At 35.8% G+C, this 27,605-nt stretch overlaps 4 protein-coding genes across 5 annotated transcripts; all 4 read left to right on the forward strand.

Annotated features, from left to right (window-relative positions):
* The first annotated feature begins 778 nt into the window (after positions 1–778).
* LOC115959706 (FRIGIDA-like protein 3) lies at positions 779–6,340 on the forward strand. 2 transcript variants are annotated; one of them, XM_031078213.1, is made up of 4 exons: positions 779–987; positions 2,616–3,688; positions 4,465–4,637; positions 5,703–6,340. In XM_031078213.1, exons 2-4 carry the CDS (start codon positions 2,644–2,646, stop codon positions 6,117–6,119), a joined length of 1,635 nt encoding a protein of 544 aa, XP_030934073.1. In that variant the 5' UTR covers positions 779–987; positions 2,616–2,643; the 3' UTR covers positions 6,120–6,340. The 2 variants fall into 2 exon arrangements, with proteins under 2 accessions (XP_030934073.1, XP_030934074.1); XM_031078214.1 differs by having other exon boundaries at positions 814–987; positions 2,634–3,688.
* Positions 6,341–9,552: 3,212 nt separating this feature from the next.
* LOC115961846 (G2/mitotic-specific cyclin S13-7-like) lies at positions 9,553–10,407 on the forward strand. Its single transcript, XM_031080755.1, has one exon. It carries the CDS (start codon positions 9,553–9,555, stop codon positions 10,405–10,407), a length of 855 nt encoding a protein of 284 aa, XP_030936615.1.
* Positions 10,408–12,463: 2,056 nt separating this feature from the next.
* LOC115961847 (G2/mitotic-specific cyclin S13-7-like) lies at positions 12,464–13,942 on the forward strand. Its single transcript, XM_031080756.1, has 2 exons — positions 12,464–13,269; positions 13,681–13,942. Exons 1-2 carry the CDS (start codon positions 12,464–12,466, stop codon positions 13,940–13,942), a joined length of 1,068 nt encoding a protein of 355 aa, XP_030936616.1.
* Positions 13,943–21,604: 7,662 nt separating this feature from the next.
* LOC115959202 (TPR repeat-containing protein ZIP4) lies at positions 21,605–27,374 on the forward strand. The gene is made up of 5 exons (XM_031077517.1): positions 21,605–22,955; positions 25,249–25,438; positions 25,562–25,594; positions 25,815–26,435; positions 26,621–27,374. Exons 1-5 carry the CDS (start codon positions 21,634–21,636, stop codon positions 27,284–27,286), a joined length of 2,832 nt encoding a protein of 943 aa, XP_030933377.1. The 5' UTR covers positions 21,605–21,633; the 3' UTR covers positions 27,287–27,374.
* The last annotated feature ends 231 nt before the right edge of the window (positions 27,375–27,605 follow it).

Here is a 27,605-nt window from a genome sequence, read left to right on the forward strand (position 1 = left end):
AAACTATTTGACTTTGACCAATGATTCAAAAACTCCATCAAATCAAGCTAGTGTATATTTTGAAGTTTTTAGGTTTTTAATTTTATTTTTTACACAACTTTTAAAAACTTCACTCTATCAGTGGGTGTATAATAGAAAAATGTATAAATTGTATACATTTTAGGTTAAAAATGACCCATATAAGTGAGTGTATAATTGTATAAATTTACAAGTTTGCTACAGTGGCTGAGTAAATTTACATTGACATTATTAATTTTATATTTAGTTTTTAAATTTTTTTTTTTTAACATATCCCTAGGATGAATAAAAATAAGGGATGGTAGTTGTGTGTGAAATAAGAGAATTTTTTTTTTAATAAAATGTAAAATAAATAATTTGATATGGAGTGTTTCGAAAAGTATGTATATAAAATAAAAAAAAAAAATTCTTATATACTAAAATAGATAGAATTTTTTTCAAGAGTAGATACAAATGTTCTAAGGTCTGACATCAGTATCACTTCCAATACAACAATTAGTTAAGAAAAATTAAATTTAAAATGTTAAGAACATTGTAATTTGTAACTTAATTGTTTATTGAACTAAAAAAAAAACATTTAAAAAACAGAAAGCAAAGGGACAAACATGTGAGTAAGAATAAAATCCGACCGGATTAGGTAGCAGCGGAATAATAGGATACGTATTATTAAGTTGGATAAGTGACGTGTGTGTGTTTGTTTAGTTGTTACAAGTAGTATTTTAGTACAGTAGTTAGTAGTAGATGTAGATGGGTGGTGTGGAGTGGTGTGGGTGTTACTTTTTATATAAAAGGGCCAAAGACAGTAGATTGAAACCCTTTCGATTTTCGTAGCTGCCGTCAGTTTTTAGTTTGGGGCCATCTGCTCAAATTATCCTTAAAATCTTCGACGGCGGCGGAGCACCACAACCACCGTGTGTTTCTTCAATCTTCCACCTCCATGATCTGACTCTCTCACTCTCACTCTCACAGGTATAACTATACTTTTCCCCTCCACATCATCACCTTACCAAACTTCATCTTTCATTTCATGGATCCATTTCTTTATTAGGGTTTCTTCTAAGTTGTTGTCTTTTGCTGTTTTCTATGGATTTGGGTGTGGATCGGGTTCAGGCTTAAGCTAATTTGTAAAGGGTCTCTAAGCTTTTTCAATTCAGCTTCTTCTTCTTTTTTTGTTACTTAAATTACTACTTTTTGAGTGTGTTTTTTGTGTGATTGGATGAGTTCATTGAATTATGTAAATCGTTTGTCACGTTATATGTATAATTCCTTAATACTAGTAGAGAAGAGAAGGGAAGGAACCCAAGATCAGCAATTGTGCTTGCTGCTACTTAGATTCACTTTCTCTCTCTTCATCCTTTTAGGTTACTGCTACACCCACCACCATTTTTCACCTACATTTCTTTCCATTTTTTGAGAAAGAAGAATTTTGGGAGAATATGATGGTCTTGCTCACAGGTTAGGCCTTGGTGTGCCCTCCACTGTCGCGGGTTTGAGTTTGGGAAGAGGGGTTTTTTTGGGGGGGAGCAAGTGTCCTTTTTCATGCGATCTTTTTTGTTGGGGTAAGCGTATGAAATTGCTTTCCTAAATCAATATTCTGATCTCCATGCTTTTTTTTTTTTTTACTCAGGGTTAGCCTCATGTGTTAGTGTTACTGAGTACTTGATAGTTAATAACCATCCACCAAACGAGTTTCTAGCTATTTTGGGAGATCTAGCACTTGATATCTACATGGTTAGTGAGGTCTAGTGTAGTGGTTTAACTAGATATAAAACTTGATGTGCCCTTGTTCAAATCTGTTAGCAGTTTTTTGTGGGGGTTTAGCAATCTGTTAGAAATTTTATGGAATGAATTGACTCTGAGGTGGGCCTTTAATTTAGATGTTGCTTAGCCTTTGTTTGGTATAGCTTATTGGCCAGCTGGCCGAGATGCATCTTTTTAATGCTTCATTTCTTTCCCAAGGTATTGATCTACCAAATTTCACTATTATCTTCCTTCATCCTTTTAGTCAATAAATCAGGTATGTTGAGTAATTCACCGTACAAGAGATTTCCCAATTACTTCAACCATTCAAATATTTCATCTGGTCCATGTACACCCTTGAGCACCCCACAGACCACATTCTTGTTTATAAATGAATGTATAGAGGTAGTATGGCCCTCTCATCAATCTTAATAAGAATTGATCAGACAATTATGTCCTTTATGCTTAATTTAATCTGAGGCTCTATACATTCTGTTGCTGTACTTTTTCAACCATTAGCATGTAACTGCACTGATCTCGTATGAGATCAGATTGACAGTTAGCAATCTATCCAGACCCAGAAGGCTCCTGAACTTTTTACTTCCAAAAGGCTGCGCTACTTTAAATACATGCTGACTTATAGTATTTGTCTTTTAATTTTGATCTTCTTATAATTTTCAAGTTACCGAAAGTCATCTATATCCATTTATGTAGCCATTTGGTCAATTTAATCTGGATGCTAGTAACTTCTATGGCTCGGACTTTCTGATAGGGGATTTTCTTTGCTTTATGGTTTCTGCATCTATCCGATTGAATGTAATTTGACACTTTTCCTTTGTGTCTCACTTTATTTTTAGTTAACTGCTTACTTCCAGATCCACTGCCATGGAAGATTCGGTTGCTACACTTATTGACTCTACAACCACAAAGATACAACAGCTCCAGAGAGCATTTGCTGAACTTGAAAGTCACCGGGCCATAACCCTTAACCTGAAATGGAAAGAACTTGAAGAACATTTTCATGGGCTTGAGAAATCCCTGAAAAGGCGTTTTCATGAGTTAGAAGACCAGGAAAAGGAGTATGAGAGCAAAACACTTGAAGCCCGAGAATTGTTGGAGAAGCGGGAAGCAGCAGTTGTGGCCAAGGAACAAGCTTCACTGGAGAGGCTTCAAGAGAAGCGAGATGCTGCTATATTTGCCATTGCTAATGCCCGAGAGAAGCAACGTAAAGTGTCATCTGAGGAGTCTGCTGTTGTCACTGATGAGGGCCAAGGTGGGGCACCTAGCATGGAAGAGAAACCACCAGATGCCATGGCTGCTGAAAGTAACTTAGAAGACATAAAAGTTTCTTCTGGAAGTGGAGAGCCAGAGGTGAAGTCTTATCCTCAGCTGGTTACACTTTGTGAAGATATGGACTCAAAAGGGCTTCACACCTTTATATCAGACAACCGTAAGAATCTTGCTGCCATAAGGGAGGAAATCCCACTAGCACTAAAGGCTGCTGCTAACCCTGCTCTTTTGGTTTTGGACTCTTTGGAAGGGTTTTATCACTTGGAAGTGCCCAATCTGGATGGAAAGAAGGATTCTAACTTATTGGGTCTCCGTCGTACATGTATCATGTTGATGGAATGTCTAAGTGTTCTGCTAACAAGCCCAGATCTAGTTTCTGTTCCTGATTTCATTTCAGAAGATATTAAGAAGCAGGCAAAGGCAATTGCTGAAGAGTGGAAACCTAAGTTGGATGTTCTTGACATGGATGCTAGCAATGGGAACTCATTAGAGGCTCATGCATTTTTGCAACTTCTGGCTACTTTTGGTGTTGCCTCCGATTTTAATGAGGAAGAATTGTCTAGGCTAATACCAATGGTTTCACGACGTCGCCAAACAGCTGACCTGTGTCGTTCCCTTGGATTGGCTGCAAAAATGCCAGGTTTGTCTCATTTACTTAACCTTGGATGAAAAGTTGTTCTATGATGTCTAGCAGATTTTTTACTTTATTTAATTAAATATGCTGAGATCTATACCTCACCTTTGAGTCTGCAATAAACACAATAAAAAAAATAAACTCTCCTTTTGCCTACAGCGTCTTTCCTTTGTGTTGTCAGAGAAAATGCCAAGTCTTTCTTTTTATGCAAATTTTCATTCTGGATGAAAGCCTTTTCTTAAGCCTGACAAATACGACTTTATTAAATGAAATTTACTGACCTTAAATCTAGTCTCCTTAACTGCCCAAAGAACTAAAAATCGTTTGGTTTCCTAATGCTTATTAGCCTATGCTTTCTGTGTGTGTGTTTCCATTTACCGATCTGTACTCTGTTGCTTCTCAAACATTCTTCTGATACAATAAAAACAATAAACTAGTTATTTAAGATCCAGGACTTAGAACCTTTGGCGTTTTCTTTCATTAATGTCATATCATCTTATACAGTCTAAATGTCCAAATATGTGATTTTTTTTGGGACCACCACCATGTCTTAAATAGCATCATGTTCTGAATGCCATTTTTTTTTTTCTATTTTGAACTAATTGGAAGTTGTATCATTAATATGCTCATTCTTCCATGATACAACTTCCAATTTCCTGGCCTCTGCTTGGCCAATATAGTGAGGCTCTGTTGATAAGGTCAATTGCTTTTACTTTGTCAACCAATTTTGTATCAATTTTTTATTTATTTGTTGTTAATTGTGTTTTTCCTGGGTTCTACAGGTGTAATTGAGGTTTTGGTAATTAGTGGAAGGCAAATTGATGCTGTTAACTTGGCTTTTGCATTTGAACTGACTGAGCAGTTCTCTCCTGTGCCTTTACTGAAATCCTACTTAAAGGAGGCTAGAAAAGCATCTTCACCTGTAAAAGCTGGAAACACATCTCCTACAGCCCTGGTATTTTCAGCACTCTACACTATATTAAACAAATTTATTTTAACTAGTGAGCTGACTCACTGATATGGATTCTGGTGCTAGCTCCTGCAGAATGGTTATTAGTTATATTATTGAGCTTGTCAGTTGCAACTGAATAAAAGATATAAAGCTGACTTTTGCATTATATCATAATTGGGTAGAAATAGTTGTATGGTATAAAATTGTTTAAGATTTATGAGAGACACACTGATGCACTACCACATTTAAGCATGTTTGAGGTGCTATCTGAACCAGACTGGTCTTGCTGGTTGGATTGGCTTTACAATACTTTCATGTGACTCAAGTGGTTGGATCACTTGATTGCTAGATGTGTTCTTAAACATCAAATCTTATTCTGGCTTCCTTACTACTCAAAGACAAGCACCCAACATGTTTTGGATCCCCATCACCATCTATTTAATCTGATTGTGTGCTGCTTTTTAACTTCAATAGCATTTTTCATTTCAGGCTCTATCTGGCTGATTTGGTGGTGAATTAGTGACCAACTCCCTGAATGGGTTTTAAAATTTGTGATAAGTTTAGTTATTTTATGTTTGTATGTTTTCACAACTTGATTTCACTTCATTAATTGAGGGTAAACTGGTTTAGCATCACTCTTAAAATTGCCAATGGAAATGAGGGCTTCAGTTCGAGCATTGAGGGTAAACTTTCTTTCTTTCTGTGTCAGCAACTTCTTCGATTAGGCACGACTTTTTCAAAATTGAGAGTAAACTATATTGCTTTCCGTGTCAGCAACTTCTTTGGTTAGGCACCACATTCCGTCTGGGTTATGCTTGAGCTGTTACCAGGATTTCTTTCCCCTGGGCTGCTGTGTTTCTCAAACTGTTTGATTACATGCCTGAACAGTGCTCTCTTTTAGTGCCTGTCTGTGCGTGTTTGTTGCATATTTTTTTTGGGTTAGGGATCCACAATCCACAATCTCATTAAAATGTGGGCTGTTGCTGATGTGCAATGGGGTTTGCCAATCTCTGAGTTTTCCTGTATGGTTGCTTTTTTACATGCCTAACAAATTTGCTCTTGTTTCAGAATGAGGTTAACGACCGAGAGCTGAGTGCCCTAAAGGCTGTGCTCAGGTGCATTGAAGAGCATAAACTTGAGGAGCAATATCCGGTGGACCCACTCCAAAAACGCGTCCTCCAGCTAGAAAAGGCTAAGGCAGATAAGAAGAGGGCAACTGAAGCAGCAAAGCCTCAACCAAAGAGACCCCGTGCTAACAGTGTAGGATATGGGCCTCGTGTCACTAACGTTGCTACTGACAAGACTTTCTACCCCCGAGTCGCTGATAGGTATCCTCAGTACGTGTATGATAGACCCTATGTTTACTCTGGACCTGCTGACAACCATTGCCCACCCATTATGGGTTCTGCTACTTACACCCTATCTCCTAGTCATGGCAACTACTTTGGAAATGGCTACCAGTACCAAGCCCCATATCTTCACTAGTTAGCAAAAATGGCAAAAAGTGACTATGATCCTTTCGTTTTAACTGTTAGTCTTAACCCTGCAGCTCTTTGTATGTTGTACTGTATGAATGAATTTAGTATTAAAAAAAAAAAACCCTAAAAAAAGTTAAAAAAAAAAAAAATTGTCTTGTTGATTTCGTTTTTTAGTTGTACAAGATATTTCAGTTCTCTAATATATGCACAATGTTTTCATTTTGTAAATATTTATTATTGTGTCCCATTTCGTATTTGTTTATTTACCTTATCGTCTTTGACTTTGTTATCCATTCATTTGAGAACTGCCATACAATTACGAGCTATGAAATTATAGAGATTGAAATATACAGGATAATGTGGGGGCAGACACTATGCCCCATATGCACGGGGCCTAGAGTTATTGATAATAAAGTGTGGACAGCATTCTATATGATACTTTGTCAGAATCCTTAGGAAAAGTATATTCTTTCATATATTATGATACTCTTACACCTCATGTCATGTGTTGAGATTTAAAAGAAGGGAGACAAAAATTCTTTTTCACTATCTAAAGCATCAATGAAGGGTTGGCTTGTTTTTGGTAATTCAGCTTATAGATTCATTGAAACAAAAGAAGTACGTAGGGAAAAGCCCAAAAAGAAAAAACCTGAGAAGCGAAGGTACCAGCACAAGGAACCTCCCTACTACAGCAAACAAATTACAAAACCTATCTACAAAGCCAAAACTGGTAGCAAAGAGCACTTTGGAGACACTCACCGTGCTCAGATGAGAATGCTACTTGGATCAGTCCCTCCAATTACAACGAATGGAAGCATTTAAGATTTACCTTTCGAACTTTGTTTGAAACCCCAACCCTAGCTTTGACATCCTTAATGATACTTCCCTTGAGTTGCTCTTCAGTCCAAACTTTATCTTCATGAACTATGACATTCCTTCGCAGCCAAATGTGGTAGATAGTTGCCCAACAAGCAAGTTTATAGGCTATGACTCTCAACCCCTTCCCTTTTAACTCTTTAGCACCCCCAAGGCCCAAGCAATCAAATCTTTCCACATAAACTGAGCATTTGAAACTAGACATTCTATCTCCTATGGACAACTTTTTGTTTTCGGCTAGCCAACCAATAAACAATGCTTTGGGATAGTTAGATGTAACCAAAGTAGTTGCCACCAAAGAATAGTTGTAGCATATGTTGTAGCATAAGAGAACTTTTCAGATATAGTAATTTGTCAAATGATCTTATCTTTATCCTCAAACTCAACAAAGAATAATTGACCCTGAATATTTACGAGGGCATACGATTTAGTAGGCTTCCAATTCCACATCTTATCTTTCAACACAAAATCCACTTTAGCTTCAGAGTTACTTTTAGCATCATATATGACACGAAGATCATATCTTTGAACCAAAACCCCAGCAGGGTACCAAAGGTCATCCTAAAGAAATATAGTTTTCCCATCCCCCACCTTAAACTTACTAAAATTTCTTACTTCACCCCTCAATTTAAGAATTTCTCTCCAACCCCAAGTTCATTCTTGTGAAATTTATAGTCCAAAAGCACTTTTCTTTGAGTACATGGGTTAGTTTTTCGAAAATTATTTTCCCTATCCACTTACAAATGATGTGGTAGCCATAATCAAATGACCAACATAGCATCCATGCGTGGCATATTCAAATTGTAATGGCATCTAACAAATGTTTTCATATGATAAATGAAAAAAAGGAAATGTAAAAGGAGAAGGGAGAAAAAAGGGAGATGATAAATGTTTTCAATATGCATTCATAAACTTGGTTTATGCCATTAATCATACAGTCACAACTGAAATAATTTAGTCCATGAAATAGATAGATAGAGTGTGTTTTTGGCATTGGTTGGTTCTAATAATCAACAAAATCAAAATATAAAGTATCTTCCTAAAAAAAAGTCTTTTTTTAAAAATTTTATTTTTGAATTATCTTTTGCTTTTTGTAATCCAAATGGTTATTTTTGATATATCAATAGTTGGGGTAAGAGAATTTGAACTTTAAATGTCTTCATAGCAACACCAAAAAATCCTTTCCGAACCCCTACTAATTGTTATTAAAGAGAAGTTTTTTTTCCTATACTATGGTTGCAAGTCTATTGTTGTGTTTTGGAATTAGGAGAAGCAAAGTTTAAACAAATAAAAACTTCATGGCAAAGCTTTAAACAAAGAGGTTGGGTTATTCACTTCATTTATTTGACTTCTCTTTACTTAATTGATTCTTCATTAGAAACATCATAAGATGTTAATTAATTTATAAAACTCTTGGCATAATCCCATTAAATTTTTTTTTTTTATGGGTTGGACCTTTGCATAATAATCTAATAATCAGTATGTATTAACTATTTTAATAAGATATTTTTATATAAAAAAAATTTTAGTGGGAGTATTTATATATATATATATATATATAAATATTTTTAGTGTGGATTCTATAAATTTTTGGCATTTATCTAAATAATTTATCTCTTGTTAAAAAAATAAATATTGTGTGTTTTGACAGTCAAAGCTTTTCAACATTTTCTTTTATAGTTTTCTGTCAGGTGAGACTTTTGTTTTATGTACTAAAACACGTCAAATAATGATACTTACAAATTTCAGTATCATGTGCTTAAAAGAACTTAAGGAAAACCAAATCATTTTCTCTTATTTAATTACCAATGAAATAAAATTATACCAACTAAACAATTAATTACTTACTTATTTCTATAAATATATATTGTTTTTTTTTTTCTTCTTCTTTTTGTTGGAAAAAGCTGTACCTTCTTATGTAATCTGTTAAAAAAAATCACACTTCTAATAAATTCAGAAATTTTTCCCTAAAAAAAAAGAAATAAAAATTCAGAATTCTAACGATAAAAGGGTTGACGAGTAAAGGAGTCTAGAAGATAGATTTTTTTTTTTAAAAATAATTTTTTTAAAAAAAATCTGTACTAATTAGTGGATAAAGAACACTGTCGTTTGCTCTGTTGTAAAAAAAAAGAAAAATGAAAAAAATGAAACCCCTTCCTTTTGAGATAAAACCAGAAACAGAGAGCAACAACAAAAGGTTACATTGTTCACTGCCTAAGAATTCGAATTCGGAATTCCTAATCATACTCGGATTTTGTTCACCGCCTCATCTTTCTTACGTTTTACTCTAAAAAGTAGCCGTTGAGGCGGTGATCATTAACCGAGTTTGTTTAGGATTTCCGAATTCCGAATAGCAAAAGGAAACAATTGTTGGGTATTTATAAGATTGCAATGCTTTGCATAGAGACTACATTTTTTATATATTGAAATTCCAGTATCCACAGCGTCTCCTTCACCCATCTGATTTACGCTACTTCTTCTTCTTCCTTCAAAACCCTTTCTTACTCTCTCTGATATGTGACCCTCATTCATGGCTATTATTGCTAAACTCACAAGAAGAAAGTATGTACGCCTTTTACAAACGCATTATTGCTAAACTCCTTGGTTGTTTCAAGAACAAGGTGCACCATCATACCGACAACAACAACGTAGCACTAGATCAAGAGCAAGAAGAAAGTATGTACGCCTTTTACAAACGCATTGAGACCCAGAATCAACTCAGCACTGACTTCTTGAGTTTCCAACCTCAAGTTTCTGTGTATGTAAGAAACTCTCTGGTTGATTGGTTGACGTCCCTCCATTTTTCTCTTGATCTTTTGCAACCGACTCTGTTTCTTGCTGTCAATATTGTCGATCGTTTCCTCTCTGTTGAGGTTGTGTCGTCTGAACATGACTTGAAACAGGTGGCTATTGTTGCATTGGTCATTGCCTGTAAATTTGAGGAGAACTGGTCTCCTTCTGCCCTTACTTTAATGGAGGAGGATGAGGATGGTTACAGTCAACAGCAGATTGATGCCATCGAAAAAAACATTCTTCAAAAATTGGGGTGGAAGTTATTGGTTCCTACTATCCATTCCTTTTTGGTTGAAATTTTCGAATCTTGTGAGTACCGTGATCAAGAATTCAAGGATATGGCATTCTTTTTTGGTGAAGTGGCACTTAACAATTACCATGCTACTATCAGTTACTTACCATCCACACTTGCTGTTTCTGCCATTTATGCTGCAATGTGCGTGCTAAAGAAAAGCCATGATTCCAAGCAATTTCTTAACACCAATCAATCTCATTCTAAAGGAGAAATTACCTTCTGTGCTGGAATGCTTCAACGGTTGGCGAGAATGGCACCCACTGGGAAACTGATGATAACCCTTGCTGAGAAGTATTCTGATCAAATATTGATATTACATTCCAAAAAGTAGTAACTCTAGTTTCTATGTTTTCTGTTTTTTTGTTTCTTGTAAATTTTAGTGCTTTTTTTTCTTCTTTTTTTTAATTAATAGAATCTGGTACTATTTCAGTGGTTTCAATATGTAATTTGGATACAATGATATCACCAAAAAGGTGATAATATCATTTTATTTTATTTTTTTATTTTATAACATAATGTCACCTTGAGCACACTATGAGTGATAATATGGACTAATTTCAATAAAAATATGTCACCTTGAAGAAAGTGCATTTTAGAGTTTGGCATAAGATTTCATATATCACCCAAAAAAAGAAAAAAGAAAAAGAAAAAGAAGTTTGGAATAAGAATGCATTCAACTTTTGGTTTTTCTCCTTTATTGATTACTCTTAGGAGGGGTTCAGTGATGATGTGGCTAATTGATATTCAAATTAAAATAATCGCACACTCAATTTTATAATTTGTTGACTTGTGCGATTGTGAGTAATTGATATTTTCTGTCCACTACTGACTTATGCGACCCACCACTTTTTGTCGATCACCCACAATCGCACAAGTTAGTAAGTTGTGAAGTTAGATGTCGGAATGATTATACTTGTAATATTGTTATCCACCAAAAGTGCACTAGTCTAACAAAGGTACCACAAAGAATGTTACAAACTATAATATCCACCTTGGTATGAATCCAAAGGCAAGGGATGTGATGTTGTGATGAGGTCTAGGGAGTGAATGAGGGTGATAATTGTAGCAAGAGAGAGAAAAGGGACAACTATATCAAAAGGAAAAGCAAGAAGGGCAAAAGACTCAGCGATAAAAGAACTAGAGGATTACTCAATGAACTTTCCCTTCTCTACCCTCCTTTTACCTGTTTTTCTCTTTTATCACTTGAATTCTAAATTGAGAACCATGTTTTATTTTTAGCCAATCATGACATGAATGCAAAATCAAAGAGACAAATGCAATTCAATTTTGTATCAAAAGCTCTTTTCGTCAAGATAACGATATATATATATATATATATATGAATTTTACTAATATGTGCTCTCAGGGCACACATTAATTTTTATTTTTGGAAAAAATTTTCTCGAAAATTGAAAAAATAGTGACAACTTTTTCAATTTTCGAGAAAATATTTCCAAAAATAAAAAGCTTAATGTGTGCCCTAAGGGCACACATTAACCGGACTCATATTATACATCTTTACCAAATAAACTTTTAAAAGACTAATTGTTCTTTTTAGAAATTAATATTAGACTAATTAATACAGTTTTGTTTCTTTTTTCTTTTTTTATACCACACATAACACATTGCTCAAGCACAACATTCATTGCTTTTTTTTTTTTTTTAAAGCTGTCCAAAAAAATAAAAACCCAACATTCTTTGCTCAACACCTCTCTGCATCAGCTCTGTTTCTCAAGGACTCGCAGACATCATCTTGTTATGGAAACAGAGGAAACAAATCAGCTCAATACTACGAATACAAGAGGAAACAGCAACCAACACGCACAACTCAAATTCTCAGACTTCACTATCCGAATTTACACAGACACAACCTCGTCATGGTACAACAAACTCAAAGCACATACCCAATCAAATCCGAAACCAAACCCTCCAAATGCTCACCCTGGCCCACCTCCCATAAAATAGAGTTGGGTTAGGTGAATTATATCCAAACCGTGTCTCTCAATAACCCAGGTTCGACTGAAACTCTCTCAAACTTAAACTAAATCCCTTGGGCTCAGATCTGTTCAAATTGGGCCCATGTCTAACTAAGCCCATATTTGAGCCCAACTTAAACAAAAATATCCAAAATAAAAACCCTACTACGTTAAATAATAAAGAACGACGTCGTCTCTTTCTTGGATTGTTGATAGTTGAGTCGGTGAACGAGTTTCATTAGGAATTCCGAATACTAAAAGGAAACAATTGTTGGGTATTTATAAGTTTACCTTGCATTGAATAAATTTTACATTATCCTTTTTAAAATCTGCTTGAGATTACAGAGCAGATTTACGCTTCTTCTTCCTTCGAAACCCACTTTGATCTCTGTATTTCAACTTCAACAACCCATGACTATTTTTTCTAATCTCCTGGGCTGTTTGAAGAAGAAGAAGGTGCAACATCATACCCACAATAACGTAGCACTAGAACAAGAACAACGTCAAAATACGTATGCCTTTTACAAACACATAGAGAAGCAGAATCAACTCAACACTAACTTCTTGAGTTTCCAACCTCATGTTACTGAGTACCTAAGAGACTCTATGGTTGATTGGTTGACGTCCCTCCATTTTTCTCTCCCTCTTACACAACCGACTCTCTTTCTCGCCGTCAATATTTTCGATCGTTTTCTCTCCGTTGAGCTTGTGTTGTCTGAACATGACTTGAAAATGGTGGCTATTGTTGCATTAGTCATTGCCTCTAAGTTTGAGGAGAGACGGTTTCCTTATGCTCTTACCTTAATGGAGAATGGGGTCGGTAGTAATTACAGTCAACAACAGATAATTGCTATGGAAAAAAATATTCTTCAAAAATTGGGGTGGAAGTTATTTGTTCCAACCATCCATTTCTTCTTGGTTGAAATTTTAGATTCTTGCGGGTATTTTGATCGAGAATTCAAGAATATGGCATTCTTTTTTGGTGAAGTGGCCCTTAGCGATTACCATGCTACTATCAGTTACTCTCCATCCACACTTGCTGACTCTGCCATTTATGCTGCAATGTGCGTGCTAAAGAAAAGCCAGGGTTCCAAGAGGAGATTTCTTAACACCAATCCATCTCATTCGAAAAAAGAAGTCATCTTCTGTGCTGAAATGCTTCAACGGCTGGCGAATATGGCACCTAATGGGAAACTAATGAGAACGGTTTCTAAAAAGTATTCTGATGAAGTTTTGCTGGTGCATTCCAAAAATATGGTTTCTATGTTTTTTGTTTTCTGTTTTCTGTTTTCTGTTTTTTTCTTTTTTCTTTTTTTTTTTTTGTTTCTTGTAAATTTTAGTGTTTATTTATTTATTAATAAAATCTAGTATTATTTTAGTGGTTTCAATAGGTACTTTGGATCCAATTATATCACAAAATGGTGATAATATCATTTTTTTGATAACATAATGTCACCTTGAACACACTATGAGTGATAATATGGACTAATTTCATTTACATTTTTAAAAGGGGAAAAAACAAATCATTTCATTTCATTGCAATGTCCAAATTCCCCAAAAAAGTGATTTAATTTCTCAAAATGTAAATGTCATGCAAAAGCATATCCAAGCTTTCTTACCAATTGCAGGGCAGGAACATTTGTAGGCTCTCCTGAAATTTGGGCGTTCTCATTAGTTGATTGTTCCCCAGCCGATCTTGGTTTGAACTTATATAGCTTGAATCATCCTTGCTCCGCATCTTTGATTTCAAGGACTTGGATCTCGAGTCCAGCGAGTGGCTCAGAGGACAATGAACATCATGTGCATCTAGATTCTCAGTGTGAGACCACAAATAAGGCAATGACTCTACCAGTTGCCCAACTTCGTTACCAGAAACCTTATGACTTCTAGTTATTATAATGGGGCTTGATAATAACTTTGATTTTTCTATCTCAATATCAGTCAACAGATTCTCTTGAACAAACTTTTCAGATGAATATGACTCAAGTTCATATATAGCTAGAGGTCTAGAATGTTTTTCCCCTGAAATGAAACACAAATTTGACCAAAGAAGCTTGATTTTTTAAAAATACTCTGTACCACAAACATGAGAGTAATGTTATGTGAAGTATAAATTTTCTTCTTCTCCCTTTGTTTTTGGATAGGTTAGTACAATATAATTCGGGATGATATAAACTACAACAATAGTTTATAGGTTGGCAACGGAATATTCTAAGACTGGAAAGAACAAGGAAACAAAATGCCTCAATAAAGATGTGTGCATGGGTTTATTGACCAAAGACTTGTTTGGATCTAAAATAGCATAAGGATAAGCAATGATTTGATATATTTTGAGAGTCACGTTTCCTTTACAAAAATGCCACGACACATAAATGAGGCAGATTAATACAAGTCGTATTTAGTAATCTAGTATTTCATTCCCCTAACCCAAATGTTGCACAATCAATTGTGAACCACATCTCATGAAACAGTGATCACTAGTTAACATTTTAAGTGCTTGAAAATTTTATCAAGAGCATTGTCTGCTTTCTTTTTAACATGAAGACCGTAGTAAGCATGCGCAAGTCTCTTCAAATGGTCGAAAGCAAATTGGATTTTAAATTTTGGGAATAGTAAGATCTTCAAGCTTGTCCACCAATTGAGAAGCAAATCTTTTGTTATATCCACAACCATGGTGTTTATCATGCTATATACACACTCACATAACATGTAAAATAAATACATTTTCACCATTGGCCTAAACATAGATGTGACACTAATATATATCTTGGAAAGCAACTGCTTAAGGATAGGGGCCAACCTCAAAGGAACCATGTAATCGACAACACTGGCAATCTTTTCTTTAGGAGCCCACTTAGAGCTAACCTCGATAATCTCCTGTACACTATTAAATGGTTCAGGTATCTTTACACACCGATTAAGAATCTTCACAAATCGTGTATAAGCCTTGCTAGATAATAGGAAAGCTTCATGGACACTGTCTTCTTCACCATGGTCATCCTCTTTATCAATAACTTGTTTCCTTTCTTGAGCCCTCAAAACACTATTCAATTGCTCAATATCATCTTTACTCCAAGATTCCAAAATATCAAATAAAGTCAAAGCTTTCTTGACTTGTTCTTTTTTTTTTTTTTTTTGCACCCTATTCTTTGCTGTGTTTTTACAAATCAACTTACCATAATGTCCGAGAGTACTCCTCAATTCTACATCTCCATACTCTCCGTTTAGCGATGATATTACCTAGGAACCAACTAGAGATTGAGTCAAGAGTACAAACCAATGGTATAATGTTCAACAGAGGAAGAATGCAAAACTATTGAAACACCCCCTCCCCCTAAACCCAGGATCTCAAAAAAGGAACATCAAAAGCAATTACAATTCAAATGTTCTATTGATTGTTGCTTTGTACCTTTGTTTTAAGCCTTATTTAAATATGTCATATTGATTAGCAGAGATTTTAGTTCTCCTGTTCTCAAGATAATTTTAATAAAAGATACGTGTACATGCTGCTGCATAATAGAAGTCTCTAGATTAACAGATTACGGATTATATAAGGAGAAAATCTTCATATATTTTGTTAAAAAAAAAAAAAATCATTGAACTTCAAGACCCTTTTTTTTGGCCATATCTTAAGTTTACAAATTGGTTGAAATTTTCCTGTGATTTATGTGGACCTATGACTAACAAAAATAATAACAGAGCCATTATTAATGAGTTTTTGACTTTAGTAATTAGATAGTTGAATAAGATTTTAAAGAAATGGCTTGCCAATAAACCTCTTTTAGGTTTGAACTTTGAACCTACATTCAATAATCCATGTGTAACCTTGAAATTAATTAGTTTTTGAAGTTCTGCCTTGATTACACATTCTACACTATGCCATATTTTCTATAAGTTACTGGTTTCCACCATATTTTACAAACACACGACATTAACTAGCCGTGTTTATCCAATGCTGTGCAATAGTTGTCATTGATATGGTTGCAAAATTTAACATTTACAACAATTTTTTCCCTGTCACAACTCATAACTTATTATAATAATTTTTTTTTTCTCTGTTAGTCATAAAGAGTAAAGGGATAATAATTTAGAATGCAACTCAAGTCTCAGGGTGATTCAATTCTGAAATAAAAAAGAACTTCGCTAGCAGCTAGTAGGTTATGGTTTTAAATTTCGGATCTTCAAAAATAATAATAAGATTCTATATATATTAGGTTACCCGAGAGATGACGCATTTAAGTTCAGCAACATAATGACATTCTGCACAGTGATAGATGGGCAACAGTGGGTCTCTTTCTTCCTCACAAGCATCACAGTACAATTTGCATGCCTTGTCTTCCTCTCCCTCTTCCTCTTCCTCTTGAAGTGGAGAATTTCTAAGGACGAGGGGATGTAGATGACATTTAATTTTGATAGTATATGGTAGTGAACCACAGGTAAGATGGAGATTAAGATCACAATAGAGACAAGTGAAGGAATATGATTCACAAATATTGTATCGGCAAACACTGCAATCAAGTTTATTTTTCTCTATATTGTGGTCCCTGAATTGTAGAAGGTGACCGTGACCTTCGTATGTTATGGCAGGCAACATTAAAGTGCTGCATTCAGTGTGCAAGAGGAAATCACATTTGTAATCCTCATAAATGTAGGCGATGCTTTGACTATTTTGTTGTCCACAAGTGAAAGGAAGGATTAACTTGCGACAGGCATTGCAGAAGCTTTCATTATTCATGAATAATTTATCAAAATAAGGATAGGACTCACTAATATCACTGCACTTGAGCAGGGTGAGAGGGTGATATGGATGGAAAGGATGGAAGATCTGTTGCGGCAACTCAAGGCATGATTTGTGAAAGTAAATGTCCTTAACAGTATTCTGAGGAAGCTCTTCCACAAACATAAGTAGGACCTGTATTGCAGCCTTTCCCACAAACATAACAATTATTTACTTCTTCTTCATCATCCAGCAGCTGCTTGTTCTTACCAAGTATCAATGGATGTCTCTGCATGAAGTAGTGAATCTGTTCTTCATTGATAGTGGTGGTGGCCCTGGTGGGTAATAGAGCGCAATCAATATCCATAACACAATAGCACTGTTTACAGCTATAATACCAAAACTTAGGAGGCTTGCTGAGATGTTCATAACAAGCTTTGCAAGTAATACCTTGATCTGATTCATTAGTGCAGATGGATAGAAGATGGGGTTGATAGAAGTGTTGGACCTCTAGTGGCAACTTCCTCTCAAAACATGATTTATGGATAAAGAAGAGACATGGGATGCAACCATAGGCTGTATCTCGATTCAAGAAGTAATCTCCACATACGGGGCAATAAAAAATTAGCCTTCAGCGCACGTTCTCAAGGAGTAGCAATGGATGCTGGTGGTTAGGTTGTGTATGAACCTTGTAAAATCACAATAATATTCTTCTCTACAAGCATCACACATGGGATTGATACTGTCACGTAGCTGTCGATGTATGGTAAGTATGTGTGGTGGGTGAAAGAGGCTCTGCATTGGTGCAGTGCGTAACTACATCCCTCGCTGCAAATGTACAAGGTCTGACCACCATTCCAGTTGAACAAGCATGCTGTGCAATGCAACCAATCAGGTCCCTTCCTCAGCGATAATGGATGCTCGTGATTAAAATGTTTAATCTCCTCCATATCTCTCTTTCAGTCTTTCTCTTCCCACTCTCCAGTATGAAAAGCAGAACCAGAGTGCTGGAGACTAATAAAGAGAGACAGACAGGAAATGATCCCTTTATAAACAAGTTGCCTTTTTTGCCAGCCCACTTTATTATTCTTCTTTCTTTTTAGAGGGTCCATTTTGAATCCATGGCTATGGAAGTACCACGTAATTTTAAAAGATAACGGAGTAATGTTGGGTGCACGACACGTGGGCACCAAGGTCCTGCCCATACTTCTAGATTTGATAATAGTGAATTGATTCGAAGTTTGTCTTATAGTTTTTCCATTCAAGAAAAAAAATGTTTTCTGTGTAAATATTTATACTCTTGTGTGTGATTGGTTGATTACTATTTTAAATTGATAATATATATGATAATATTATTTGAGACTTAACAATTAATGCCTAAGCAAACATTAGTTTAACTAGAGTAAAAAAAAACACACACACACACAAAAGAAGGAATGCAAATGGTGGCGGTCATTGTAGTCGTGGAAGAAACCCCTTCTGAAGATTGAAGGTACTCACTTTCTTATCATCATCTTTTTCGTTTGTATCTAAAAAGTTTCTTGTCTTTGCTCTTATTGGTGACTCAACTCAATGTGAACTTTATTGTTTGTCATATATTATTATATAATGTATATATAATATATGTAATATATGTCCCTTAAAAACTTGGATGGCTACTGAGAAAATATGGGTAGAGAAATTTCTAAAATGGAATTTATTTTCTAGGCCCTTTGTGAAAACAAAAACCATGATGTGAAATGAGCCTGGCAATAAAATTTAGCTTTCTGAGTTCAGTTTAGCTTGCTATGAATTAGAATAACATCAAACTAAAAGAAAAAGTCCCCTCTTTATTGGTCTCCTTAACAACCAAAGAGTGCATTGGTTACTCTGTTTCAAGTCAAATTAAATTTTGTCAAAAGAAAAAAAATCTTACGGGATATTAATAATTTATGCTAATGACTGAATATTTAGTTTCATTTTTGAGAACAAAAGAATTTTTGTTCACTGTTCTTAAACCAAAGAATTTAAGAAAACTTCTTATAAAATTGATTTTTAGTTTTGAGTTTTGTGCATTGGTAACACATCTCAAGTGTTGTAATTTAATTTTTCAGGGAAGAGCAATGCATGTCATTAAGAAAGAACCATGTCTTTGTTCACGAATTATTTTGAATCGTACAATTTCATAATGGTGTTTAGGTAAGGGCTTGCCTTGCAGTTAGTCTATGCAGCAGTTATTACACATCATGCCCCATTGATTTTACTTTGAAACAGTATGATTTACAATTTCTAATCACATTGCAGTGATAGTATTTGTCCACAACCAACAAATTATCAAAGACCACTTAAAAGTAAAAAATAATTTTTTTTTTTTTTTTTTCTTTTGGCGACATGAAGCACCCGATTAGTTTATGATCCTTGTCAATAACTGTTTGCATGTTGAATAAAATTTGCTAAAAATCATCTTGCTTCACTAAATTAGAACTTTTGATGATTGAAATAATATACTTTAATGGTGTCCTATTGAACTGTAGAAAGGGATACGACTCAAAGAACTATGTAAAAAGAGGGATGGCAGGAGAAGGAAGCGTGGCCTTACAAAAATGAAAGATGTTCATCTATTATTTAAATTAGTCGCAAATCTACACGATGCATGAGAAACTGTAATATAATTATTTTATAAGAATATAATATAAAATTTGTAAGTTATATAGAGCATGTGTTATTTAAAAGTGATGGTGTTATAAAAATGCTCCAACTCCAATACTCGTCCATATAGCTCGTCCTAAGGAAGTGATGGATGGCATACGGCTTACTCGTCCGAAGGTAAGCTCGTCCGTCCATAAAGTTGGTCGGACGAGCTTACCATGTCTTAAACATACTTGAAACTATTTTTGTTTCCCTGCCAAGACTACAAATCCCTCCCTCAATTAATGGTTTTAGAAGACGAACCCCAAAAGATATAACTTCCTTGGTAGTTATGGAAGTTACCTGTGGATTCTCCGAACTCTACAACGATTGGAGAGATAACTGCCTCTGATAAACACTATATAAGGGTTCTTCTGCAGAAAGGTATTCATTCAGACACTTTTCACAGAATACTTCCTTTTTACTTAGAATCACAAATCCACTGACTTTATCATTGGAGGACTTTTGACCGGCCTCCACCGGTCTCCTCTGACTTAGTATTTGTATCTTCAGGCTCAAGCCCTAAGATAATCAGCGCCCGAGACTTTCGACCTACTGATTTCTAAGGAATCATCAAAAAGTATTTTATATATTTATAAATTTTATGTAATGGAACATATAATATATTGCATTCAACAACAACAATAAAAACAATATATATATATATATATATATAAAGATTTAAATTACACAATTATAATATTGTTTTATATAAATGAAGAACATGTTATTAGAATGATTTTTTTTTTTATATATAAACAATATAACATAATCAATTGATTAATTTGAACAAATCCAAGATTTTTTTTTTTTTTTTTTAAAGTACACCCCCATTCCATGGAACACATGTAACATGTTAAATTAAGTTTAAACTATTATATAAGTTTAGAATTGTATCATATTTTTTTCTCAAATAAAAGTATAGTGTTTATATTATTGAAACTTGAATTTTAAGGTAATCTTTTGAATATTTATCATTTTTTTATTACTTTTTTAGGGTCCATATCTATAATTTATAATGCCTATTTTGTTTTGTATTTTTTAGCCAAAAACTAAAGAATTTTGCCCAAATAAAATAAGATATAATACTTTTTCAATCCAAAAATTAAGAAAAAAAATGAAATTTTGAATAAAACAACTGAAAAGGAAACTACAAAAAGGATCGATTTAAGTCCCAATTGTCCAAAGTGAATAGAATGGACCAAATAGATTGAATTGGACTGAAGTTGGTCGAATTAGACTGAAATTGACCAAAGTGAACCAAATTGACTGAGGTGGACCCAATGGACCTAAGTGGACCAAATGGACCGACATAAACTAAAATAGACTGAAATGGACTGAACAAAAGTGAAGTGGAGTGGACCGAATGGGACCATAATGTATTGAGTGGACTAAAATAGACTGAAGTTGATCAAATTGGACCGAAATGCTACGCTAATGTGACTCAAAAGGAGTATAACAATAATCAATACTGTGATATAGCTTTTAGATATTATATAGATTTGTAATAACTGCAGTATAGCATTTAGCAATTATCAATACTATTATATATCTTTTAGATATCAAGACTTATATGGAGTAAAATCTGTACTAACTACAATATCACTAAAAATCATTAGGAATTTGCTTATTATGTTGTTGATGTGAAACTAACCAATCATGTCACTTTGTACATTTTTTAGTTAGTAAATGATATCATTTGTATGTTTTCTTTTTACTATTAAAAATTTAAACGAAAACATCCATAAATTCATAAAATGCATCATTAAAAAGATTTGATTAATATTAATTTAAAAATACTTAATGTACTAATATATTTGGTTACTACCATAAACTTGAGGTTACTAAACTCATTAAAGCCAACTTCACCTTCACCTAGTATTTATCTCACTATAGAAAGGCCACTGGGAGTGACCACGATGTTCTAGAATATGACCCTAACTATCTTAATACAAATGATAGTTAATGCTAATTTAGATTTTAAAATTGAATTTTTTTTTACATATTATACAAAACACATTTGAAAATATTTTACTTAAAAATAAATGGAGCGTTATACAAAATTTTGATAAGATTTGGGGTAAAAAACTAGGTATTTCGGCCTAAATATATATATTTATTATTTATAGGACGCATTCATTCAAATTTTTGAAAAAGACAAAGGCAAACTGTGTGAATTTGGCGCCAAAGGCAAAAAATGAGAATTGCAGAGATATCATCATCACCATCACCTTCAACTCAACACCAACAAGATTCCCAACTCCTTCTCTCTCAAATCGAATCTTCAATCAAACACTTAGAACAGTTCTCTTCAACTCTCAACAACACTAACACTAACACCATCTCCTCCAATCTCCGTCAATCCCTCACTCAGCTGAGTCAACTCGGTCCCTTCTCCTCCGAGTTCAACCTCCATCTATGGAAACTCAGTTACCGTCTCTGGAACTCCTGCGTCGACCTCTCCAACCTCAATCCCAAACTCCGCTCCTCTTCTTCTTCTTCTGCTGCTTTGTCTCTCGACCTCGCCAAGCTCCGCCACATCGCCGCCGATATCCTCTCCCTCGCCGGCAACGTCTCCGGAGTTCCTTCTCCGTCCATCAAGTCCGCTTCCTTCTACTACAAAACCGGCCTCATCTGGCATGACCTTCGCCGCTTCGACCTCGCTTCCTCTTGCTTCGAGAAAGCCACCGATCTTCTCTCTAACTCCAACGCCGCCGCCGCCATCTCCGCTGACGATTCAACGAAACTTCTCCTCGATGTCAATCTCGCCAGATCTCGTACGGCCTGGGAACTCTCCGACCGAAACCTCGCCGTCGCTTTGCTTAGCCGCTCCAAGGCCTTGCTTCTCTGCTCCGATCTCTACGGTTCGCTCGCTAACCAGTACTTAGCCTTCGGGAAATCTCTTCTATCGAAGAAGAATGAGACTGAATCTCTCTCCGAAGCTCTCAAATTGATGAAGGAAGCATTGGATCTGTGCGAGAAAGTCGGAAACGGAAATCTGAGAGAATTGAGATGGAAAACGCTGCGGTTCATCTCAGCCGTCCATTTACAGAAAGAAGAGTACGAGAGCGTGATCAAGTGCGTTAGGGTTCTGAGACAGAGTGAGGACGAGAAAAACCAGCATCCGAGTCTGCCAGTAATGGCGGTGAAGGCCTGGTTAGGGTTAAGAAGGTTCGGTGAAGCAGAGAAGGAGCTCAGGGGCATGGTGGTAAATACCGGAATTCCGGAGGGCGTTTGGTTATCCGCGGTGGAAGCCTATTTCGACGCGGCGGGAGGGTCAGCTGGGGCCGAGACGGCCAAGGGGCTGTTCTTGGGGCTAATGGGGCGATGCCATGTCAGTGCGGGGGCGGCGGTGAGAGTGGCTCACAGGGTGGTTGGGGATGGTGTTGAGAGTGAGGGGTCTAAAGTGAGGGCTAAAGTGGTGGCAGAGCTGGTCTCGGATGACAGAGTTGTGGCTCTATTTGCAGGCGAGGCGGTAGCTAAGGAGAGGATGGCAATGCACGCTGTGCTTTGGAATTGGTAATCACTGAACTCTTAACTCCAAATCTTTTGTGTTACGTGATGATTAAATTGTCAATTTCAATTCCATATTGATTTCATCACAGCTATAAGTTAAAGCTGTATTTAGTAATTTATTATTAGCATTTGGATTCTCATAACAAAATCCATCTATATTTGAAATTTTGAATGTGGGACTGGTTTATCACAACCAGTACTAATCCCTCCATGGAGGATCAAACTTTATGTTGGGGTTTTATTAGCTTCTTCTGATTTCTTGTCTCCTTTTCTGCATGAAAAAACGTCTACCCCTGAATCAAATTCCTAATTACTTCTAACATAGGGAACTACTTTTCGACTATAGAAGTTGATTCATTAGTATTTGTTGATGTGATGGAGTAGTGGTTTGCTACAAAATGTTAGTACAAAGTATAACATTGTTACTTGGATTGATTCTACAACTACAAGGGCTCTGATTTAAGAAATGGAGGCTATATCAAAACATTTTTCATTCTGATTGTTGTGTTTGACATCTAAATGAGCCAAAATACTTGGAACTTAAAATATCTTAGTCCTTTTGTTCCTATTTATTCCCTCTGCAACTCTTTTTCTATTCCTGAGTAAGTTTGAACCAGGATCAGATGATCAGTAGCCCTTAAAAGGAGTCTCCTAAAATAAATTGAATTCCTGGGATACTGTTCTATATGTCTGTCAGCTTTGACCATTGCATGCATCATATGGGTAGTGTTCTATATGTTTGAGAACACTTCCAAACTTTGGTGAGTTAGTCTGTTTGGATCTTCATTAGGTCATTGCTAGGTAATTTAATAATGTATCTTCTGGTGTAGGATATTAGGGATTGTTGCTGCTCATTTCTTCTCTCTGAACAGCTCTAATTACTCAGTGAATGAAGGTTTTCTTTTTAATTATGTGTGTGTGTGTGTGTGTGTGTGTGTGTATTATTAGTTTTTAGTGAATTTGTATTACACAGAAAATTAGTACAAAAGCATGAGGGCATATCATACCCCAGCAAAGAACTATAACCAGGCCTGGGCAGTAAAAGAACACTAGCATTGACACCAACCTGTGACAAGGAAGAATATTCTAATCACGGATTTCCAATACAACTTTAAACTGTTTACAAAACTACATAGTTCTTGAGAAGATGGACTCAGACAGTTGACCTCTGAAACCAGCAATTCTGTTGATTCTTCTCCACTCTCTTCAGCATACTTAACTTCCTGCTGAACCACATAAACATGTTTCCACTAATGTTGAAAGATTCGAACATTGTGTTCCCTGCAAATGCAGTAAAGAACAGCAGCAAACATGATCTTAACCACATCACTAACTTTGGGGAATTCTTACCTTTCTAAGAACTGATCATCAACAAAACCCATTCCTGCCAGTCTCTCTCTTCATAGTAAATTGCATTTATAACACAAAAAAGCGAGGTTTCTCCACAACTAGGGTGAATATTAAACCACATGGGATCAGCTTATTTCTCTTTTCATTCTCAAATGGTAGAGTAATAAGTTAAGTTTGAAAAAAACATTGGTATCAAGGCACCTCTGAGGGATCCAGATGTGAGGACCTTAAGAGGATGATTTTGTTGAGGAGATATGGTCTATGGAGATAGGTCACTCAACAAGAGATTTATTGGACCTTTTTTCAGCTCCTTGATTGATGCCTTTTCTTGGAATCCTAGGTATTCTGTAGGAGTTTTTCTATATCAAAAAGGGTATTCTATAGGAGTTTTAAAGTGGGACTTTCATTTGCTCATTGGAGTCTAGTCCTTTGTGTGTGTGTGTGTTGGTGTAACTCGAAAGCGAATCTTACGCATGTTTACTTCCATTGATTGGAAGTAATACACATGACATTTTTCTAGCTTCAATTTTGTATCCTGAATATTTCTATGAAGTCGTTGAAGCCATTTTTGTGACATGCTAGCAGCTAGTAGTTATGCAAATGATCTTGTGGCAACGAGGCTGCTGACACATGACAGCCAAGCAAGGTTTCATATTGTTAGAAATTGGTTAAATGACTAAATTCACTAATTCCTAACAGCTTAAAGACATTAGTAATTTGTCATAGTATTTGGGTAGGTGGTCTTGGGTTTGAACCTTGTCTCTACTCTACCTCCTACTTAAAATGTTAAAATTCTCATGTGTTGGGCCCATGGTAATTTATCACATGTTGCATTTGAAACAAAACAGTGATGCCCTCTGCCTCATAAGAAAATATGATATTAATTGAAAGCACTCCTTTTCAATCCAAGTGCATTTATTTCAGCTGTTTTCTGTCTTTGTTACAGTGCTGCTGACTTCTTTCGATCAAAAGATTATGGGACAAGTGCAGAGATGTTTGAAAAATCAATGCTTTATATTCCATATGATATTGAGAGTAAAATTCTCCGAGCTAAGGGCTTTAGAGTTTTGTGTCTCTGTCACCTTGGTCTATCTCAGCTTGATCGAGCTCTAGAGTATATCAATGAGGCTGAAAAGGTATTTTAAATGATAACTATAAGTTGGGATTCTGGCCTCCCAAGATAGTCAAGATCTTTAAACGCTTAGAACTGTATAAATGTGACTAATATTTTAAATTTTAATGCTTTTCTATGTCTGTAGCTGGAGCCCAACATAGCCTGTGCTTTCCTTAAGGTGCACTCTCTCTCTCTCTCTCTCTCTCTCTCACACACACACACACACACACACACTTGCATGTGTTCATACAAACACAGACTAGTTGTCATATGTTGGACCAGCAAAACACTGTCACTGTTAGCTTCAGTGCTAAGCTTGATAACAAACGCACCCTTCCTTGATCTCCCCAAGATTATCTAATAACATATGTGCAAACTTGATATTTTGTTTGATGTAGTTCAAGATTTACCTGCAAAGGAATGACCATGATGGTGCTATTAGTCAAATCCAAGCAATGACAACCTGCCTCGATTTTACAACAGACTTTATCTCCCTCTCAGCTCATGAAGCTGTTGCTTGCCGTGCTCTTCCTGTTGCTGTGGCTGCTCTATCAAATCTACTAAAATTCTATACCCCAGGAAAATCAATGCCTACAACAGAAATTGTAGTGCTACGTACCTTGGTTACAATCCTTTCTCAACAGCCTGGCAATGAGCTGGAAGTTGTGAAATTTATAAAACGTGCTCATAATCGAGCATCTGAACTTGTTTCAGATATCTTCTTTGGAAAAGGGGAGATTGGAAGACGGGAACGGAATTGGTTTGCTGTAACTTCATGGAACTTAGGGACAAGAACTGGAAAGGAGGGTAACTATGAACTATGTGCTGAATTTTTTAGATTAGCTTCAGAAATATACTGTGTTCCGGTTGATGGGCAAGCAGAAGAAAACAATGTTATGGTTTGCAAATCGTTAATACTGACCGTATCTTCCATGATAGCTTCAGAGAAACAAAGGAAGGCTGCATTGTCAGAAAGTGAAGTGAATGAAGCTGTAAAACTGCTAGATAAAGCAGGGAAGGTATGGATTATTAGTTATTTGCTTGACTCATAAAGCACTTGATGCCTCAAAATCTTGCTCAGTGTTGATATATAATATTAATAATAAATTGTATCCATCATAATCCACTTGGAATGATACAGCCCTACAATTTATGCTCTAATATTCCCTAACTCGCTCTTAATGGCATTCTTTCATGGAAGCAGATACTGAAGTCAATCTCAACTGGGACTCGACTAAATGATGATCAAATTACCACCCTTGAGCCTGATCTCTTCTTCATATACACCTTCAGTGCCTATGATATAAAAGGAAGGCTAAATGATTTAGCATCACAGCAACTCCTGGTGAAAAGTTTTGCCAGTTCAAAAGCTTGCAATTCCAAACACCTCCTTCAGATAGGCCTTACTGCCTCGCAGGCTCCACAGTCCAATCATGAAGTAGCTACCTTTGCTTTAAATGAGTGCCTCTCATCACTCCTTTCTTCTCCATCTCCAGATTTTCAAAATGTGGCTCTTATTCTGCGGAAGCTTATTGCAGTAGCAAGTATTCATAAGGGTGATACAGATGATGATGCTGTGTATGGCATGTACAAGCAAGCTTACCAAATAATGGTGGGGTTGAAGGAAGGAGAGTATCCTACTGAAGAGGGAAAATGGCTTGCCATGACAGCATGGAATCGGGCAGCACTGCCTGTGCGATTGGGGCAGATTGAAATGGCCAAGAAATGGATGAATATTGGTATGGAGCTTGCTAAGCGCATTCCAGGAATGGAGACTTACAAGGCATGCATGGAAGATTTTGTTGATTGCTTTCAAAAGAAATGTAATGTGCAGAATAATGGTGAAAATAGGCCTCAGCTAGTGGAATGATGTATACATCTGTTGTACAGGAAATTAATGGTACATCTTCCTTGTACAGATAAACTTTTAGGTGCATATAAAATTTACTCCATATAATTCAATTTAGGTCTTTTTAGGCTAGTAGGATTGGCCTTTCCACTTTGTGTATCAGCTCTTTTATTTGTGACTAGAAATTCCATGTGAAGAACAATGGTGAAATAGAATTTCGGACCCTTAAGATGGTTATCATTGGTCTTTTATTCTATATTCACCTTTTCTTTAGTAGAAATACCAAAACAATTTCTCATTAGAAAATTTTGGAGTAGCAAGGCATCTTTTAAATGAAAGT

The sequence above is a fragment of the Quercus lobata genome, chromosome 9, assembly GCF_001633185.2.
Source record: "Quercus lobata isolate SW786 chromosome 9, ValleyOak3.0 Primary Assembly, whole genome shotgun sequence".
NCBI lineage: Eukaryota > Viridiplantae > Streptophyta > Magnoliopsida > Fagales > Fagaceae > Quercus > Quercus lobata.

Coding starts and splice junctions, on each gene's coding strand:
- LOC115961846 (XM_031080755.1), top strand. CDS start 9,553: ATGTACGCCTTTTACAAACGCATTATTGCTAAACTCCTTGGTTGTTTC.
- LOC115959202 (XM_031077517.1), top strand. CDS start 21,634: ATGAGAATTGCAGAGATATCATCATCACCATCACCTTCAACTCAACAC. Junction 22,956..25,248: donor CACGCTGTGCTTTGGAATTG/GTAATCACTGAA, acceptor TCTTTGTTACAG/TGCTGCTGACTTCTTTCGAT. Junction 25,595..25,814: donor TAGCCTGTGCTTTCCTTAAG/GTGCACTCTCTC, acceptor TGTTTGATGTAG/TTCAAGATTTACCTGCAAAG.
- LOC115961847 (XM_031080756.1), top strand. CDS start 12,464: ATGACTATTTTTTCTAATCTCCTGGGCTGTTTGAAGAAGAAGAAGGTG. Junction 13,270..13,680: donor ATGAGAACGGTTTCTAAAAA/GTATTCTGATGA, acceptor TACCAATTGCAG/GGCAGGAACATTTGTAGGCT.
- LOC115959706 (XM_031078213.1), top strand. CDS start 2,644: ATGGAAGATTCGGTTGCTACACTTATTGACTCTACAACCACAAAGATA. Junction 3,689..4,464: donor ATTGGCTGCAAAAATGCCAG/GTTTGTCTCATT, acceptor TGGGTTCTACAG/GTGTAATTGAGGTTTTGGTA. Junction 4,638..5,702: donor ACACATCTCCTACAGCCCTG/GTATTTTCAGCA, acceptor CTCTTGTTTCAG/AATGAGGTTAACGACCGAGA.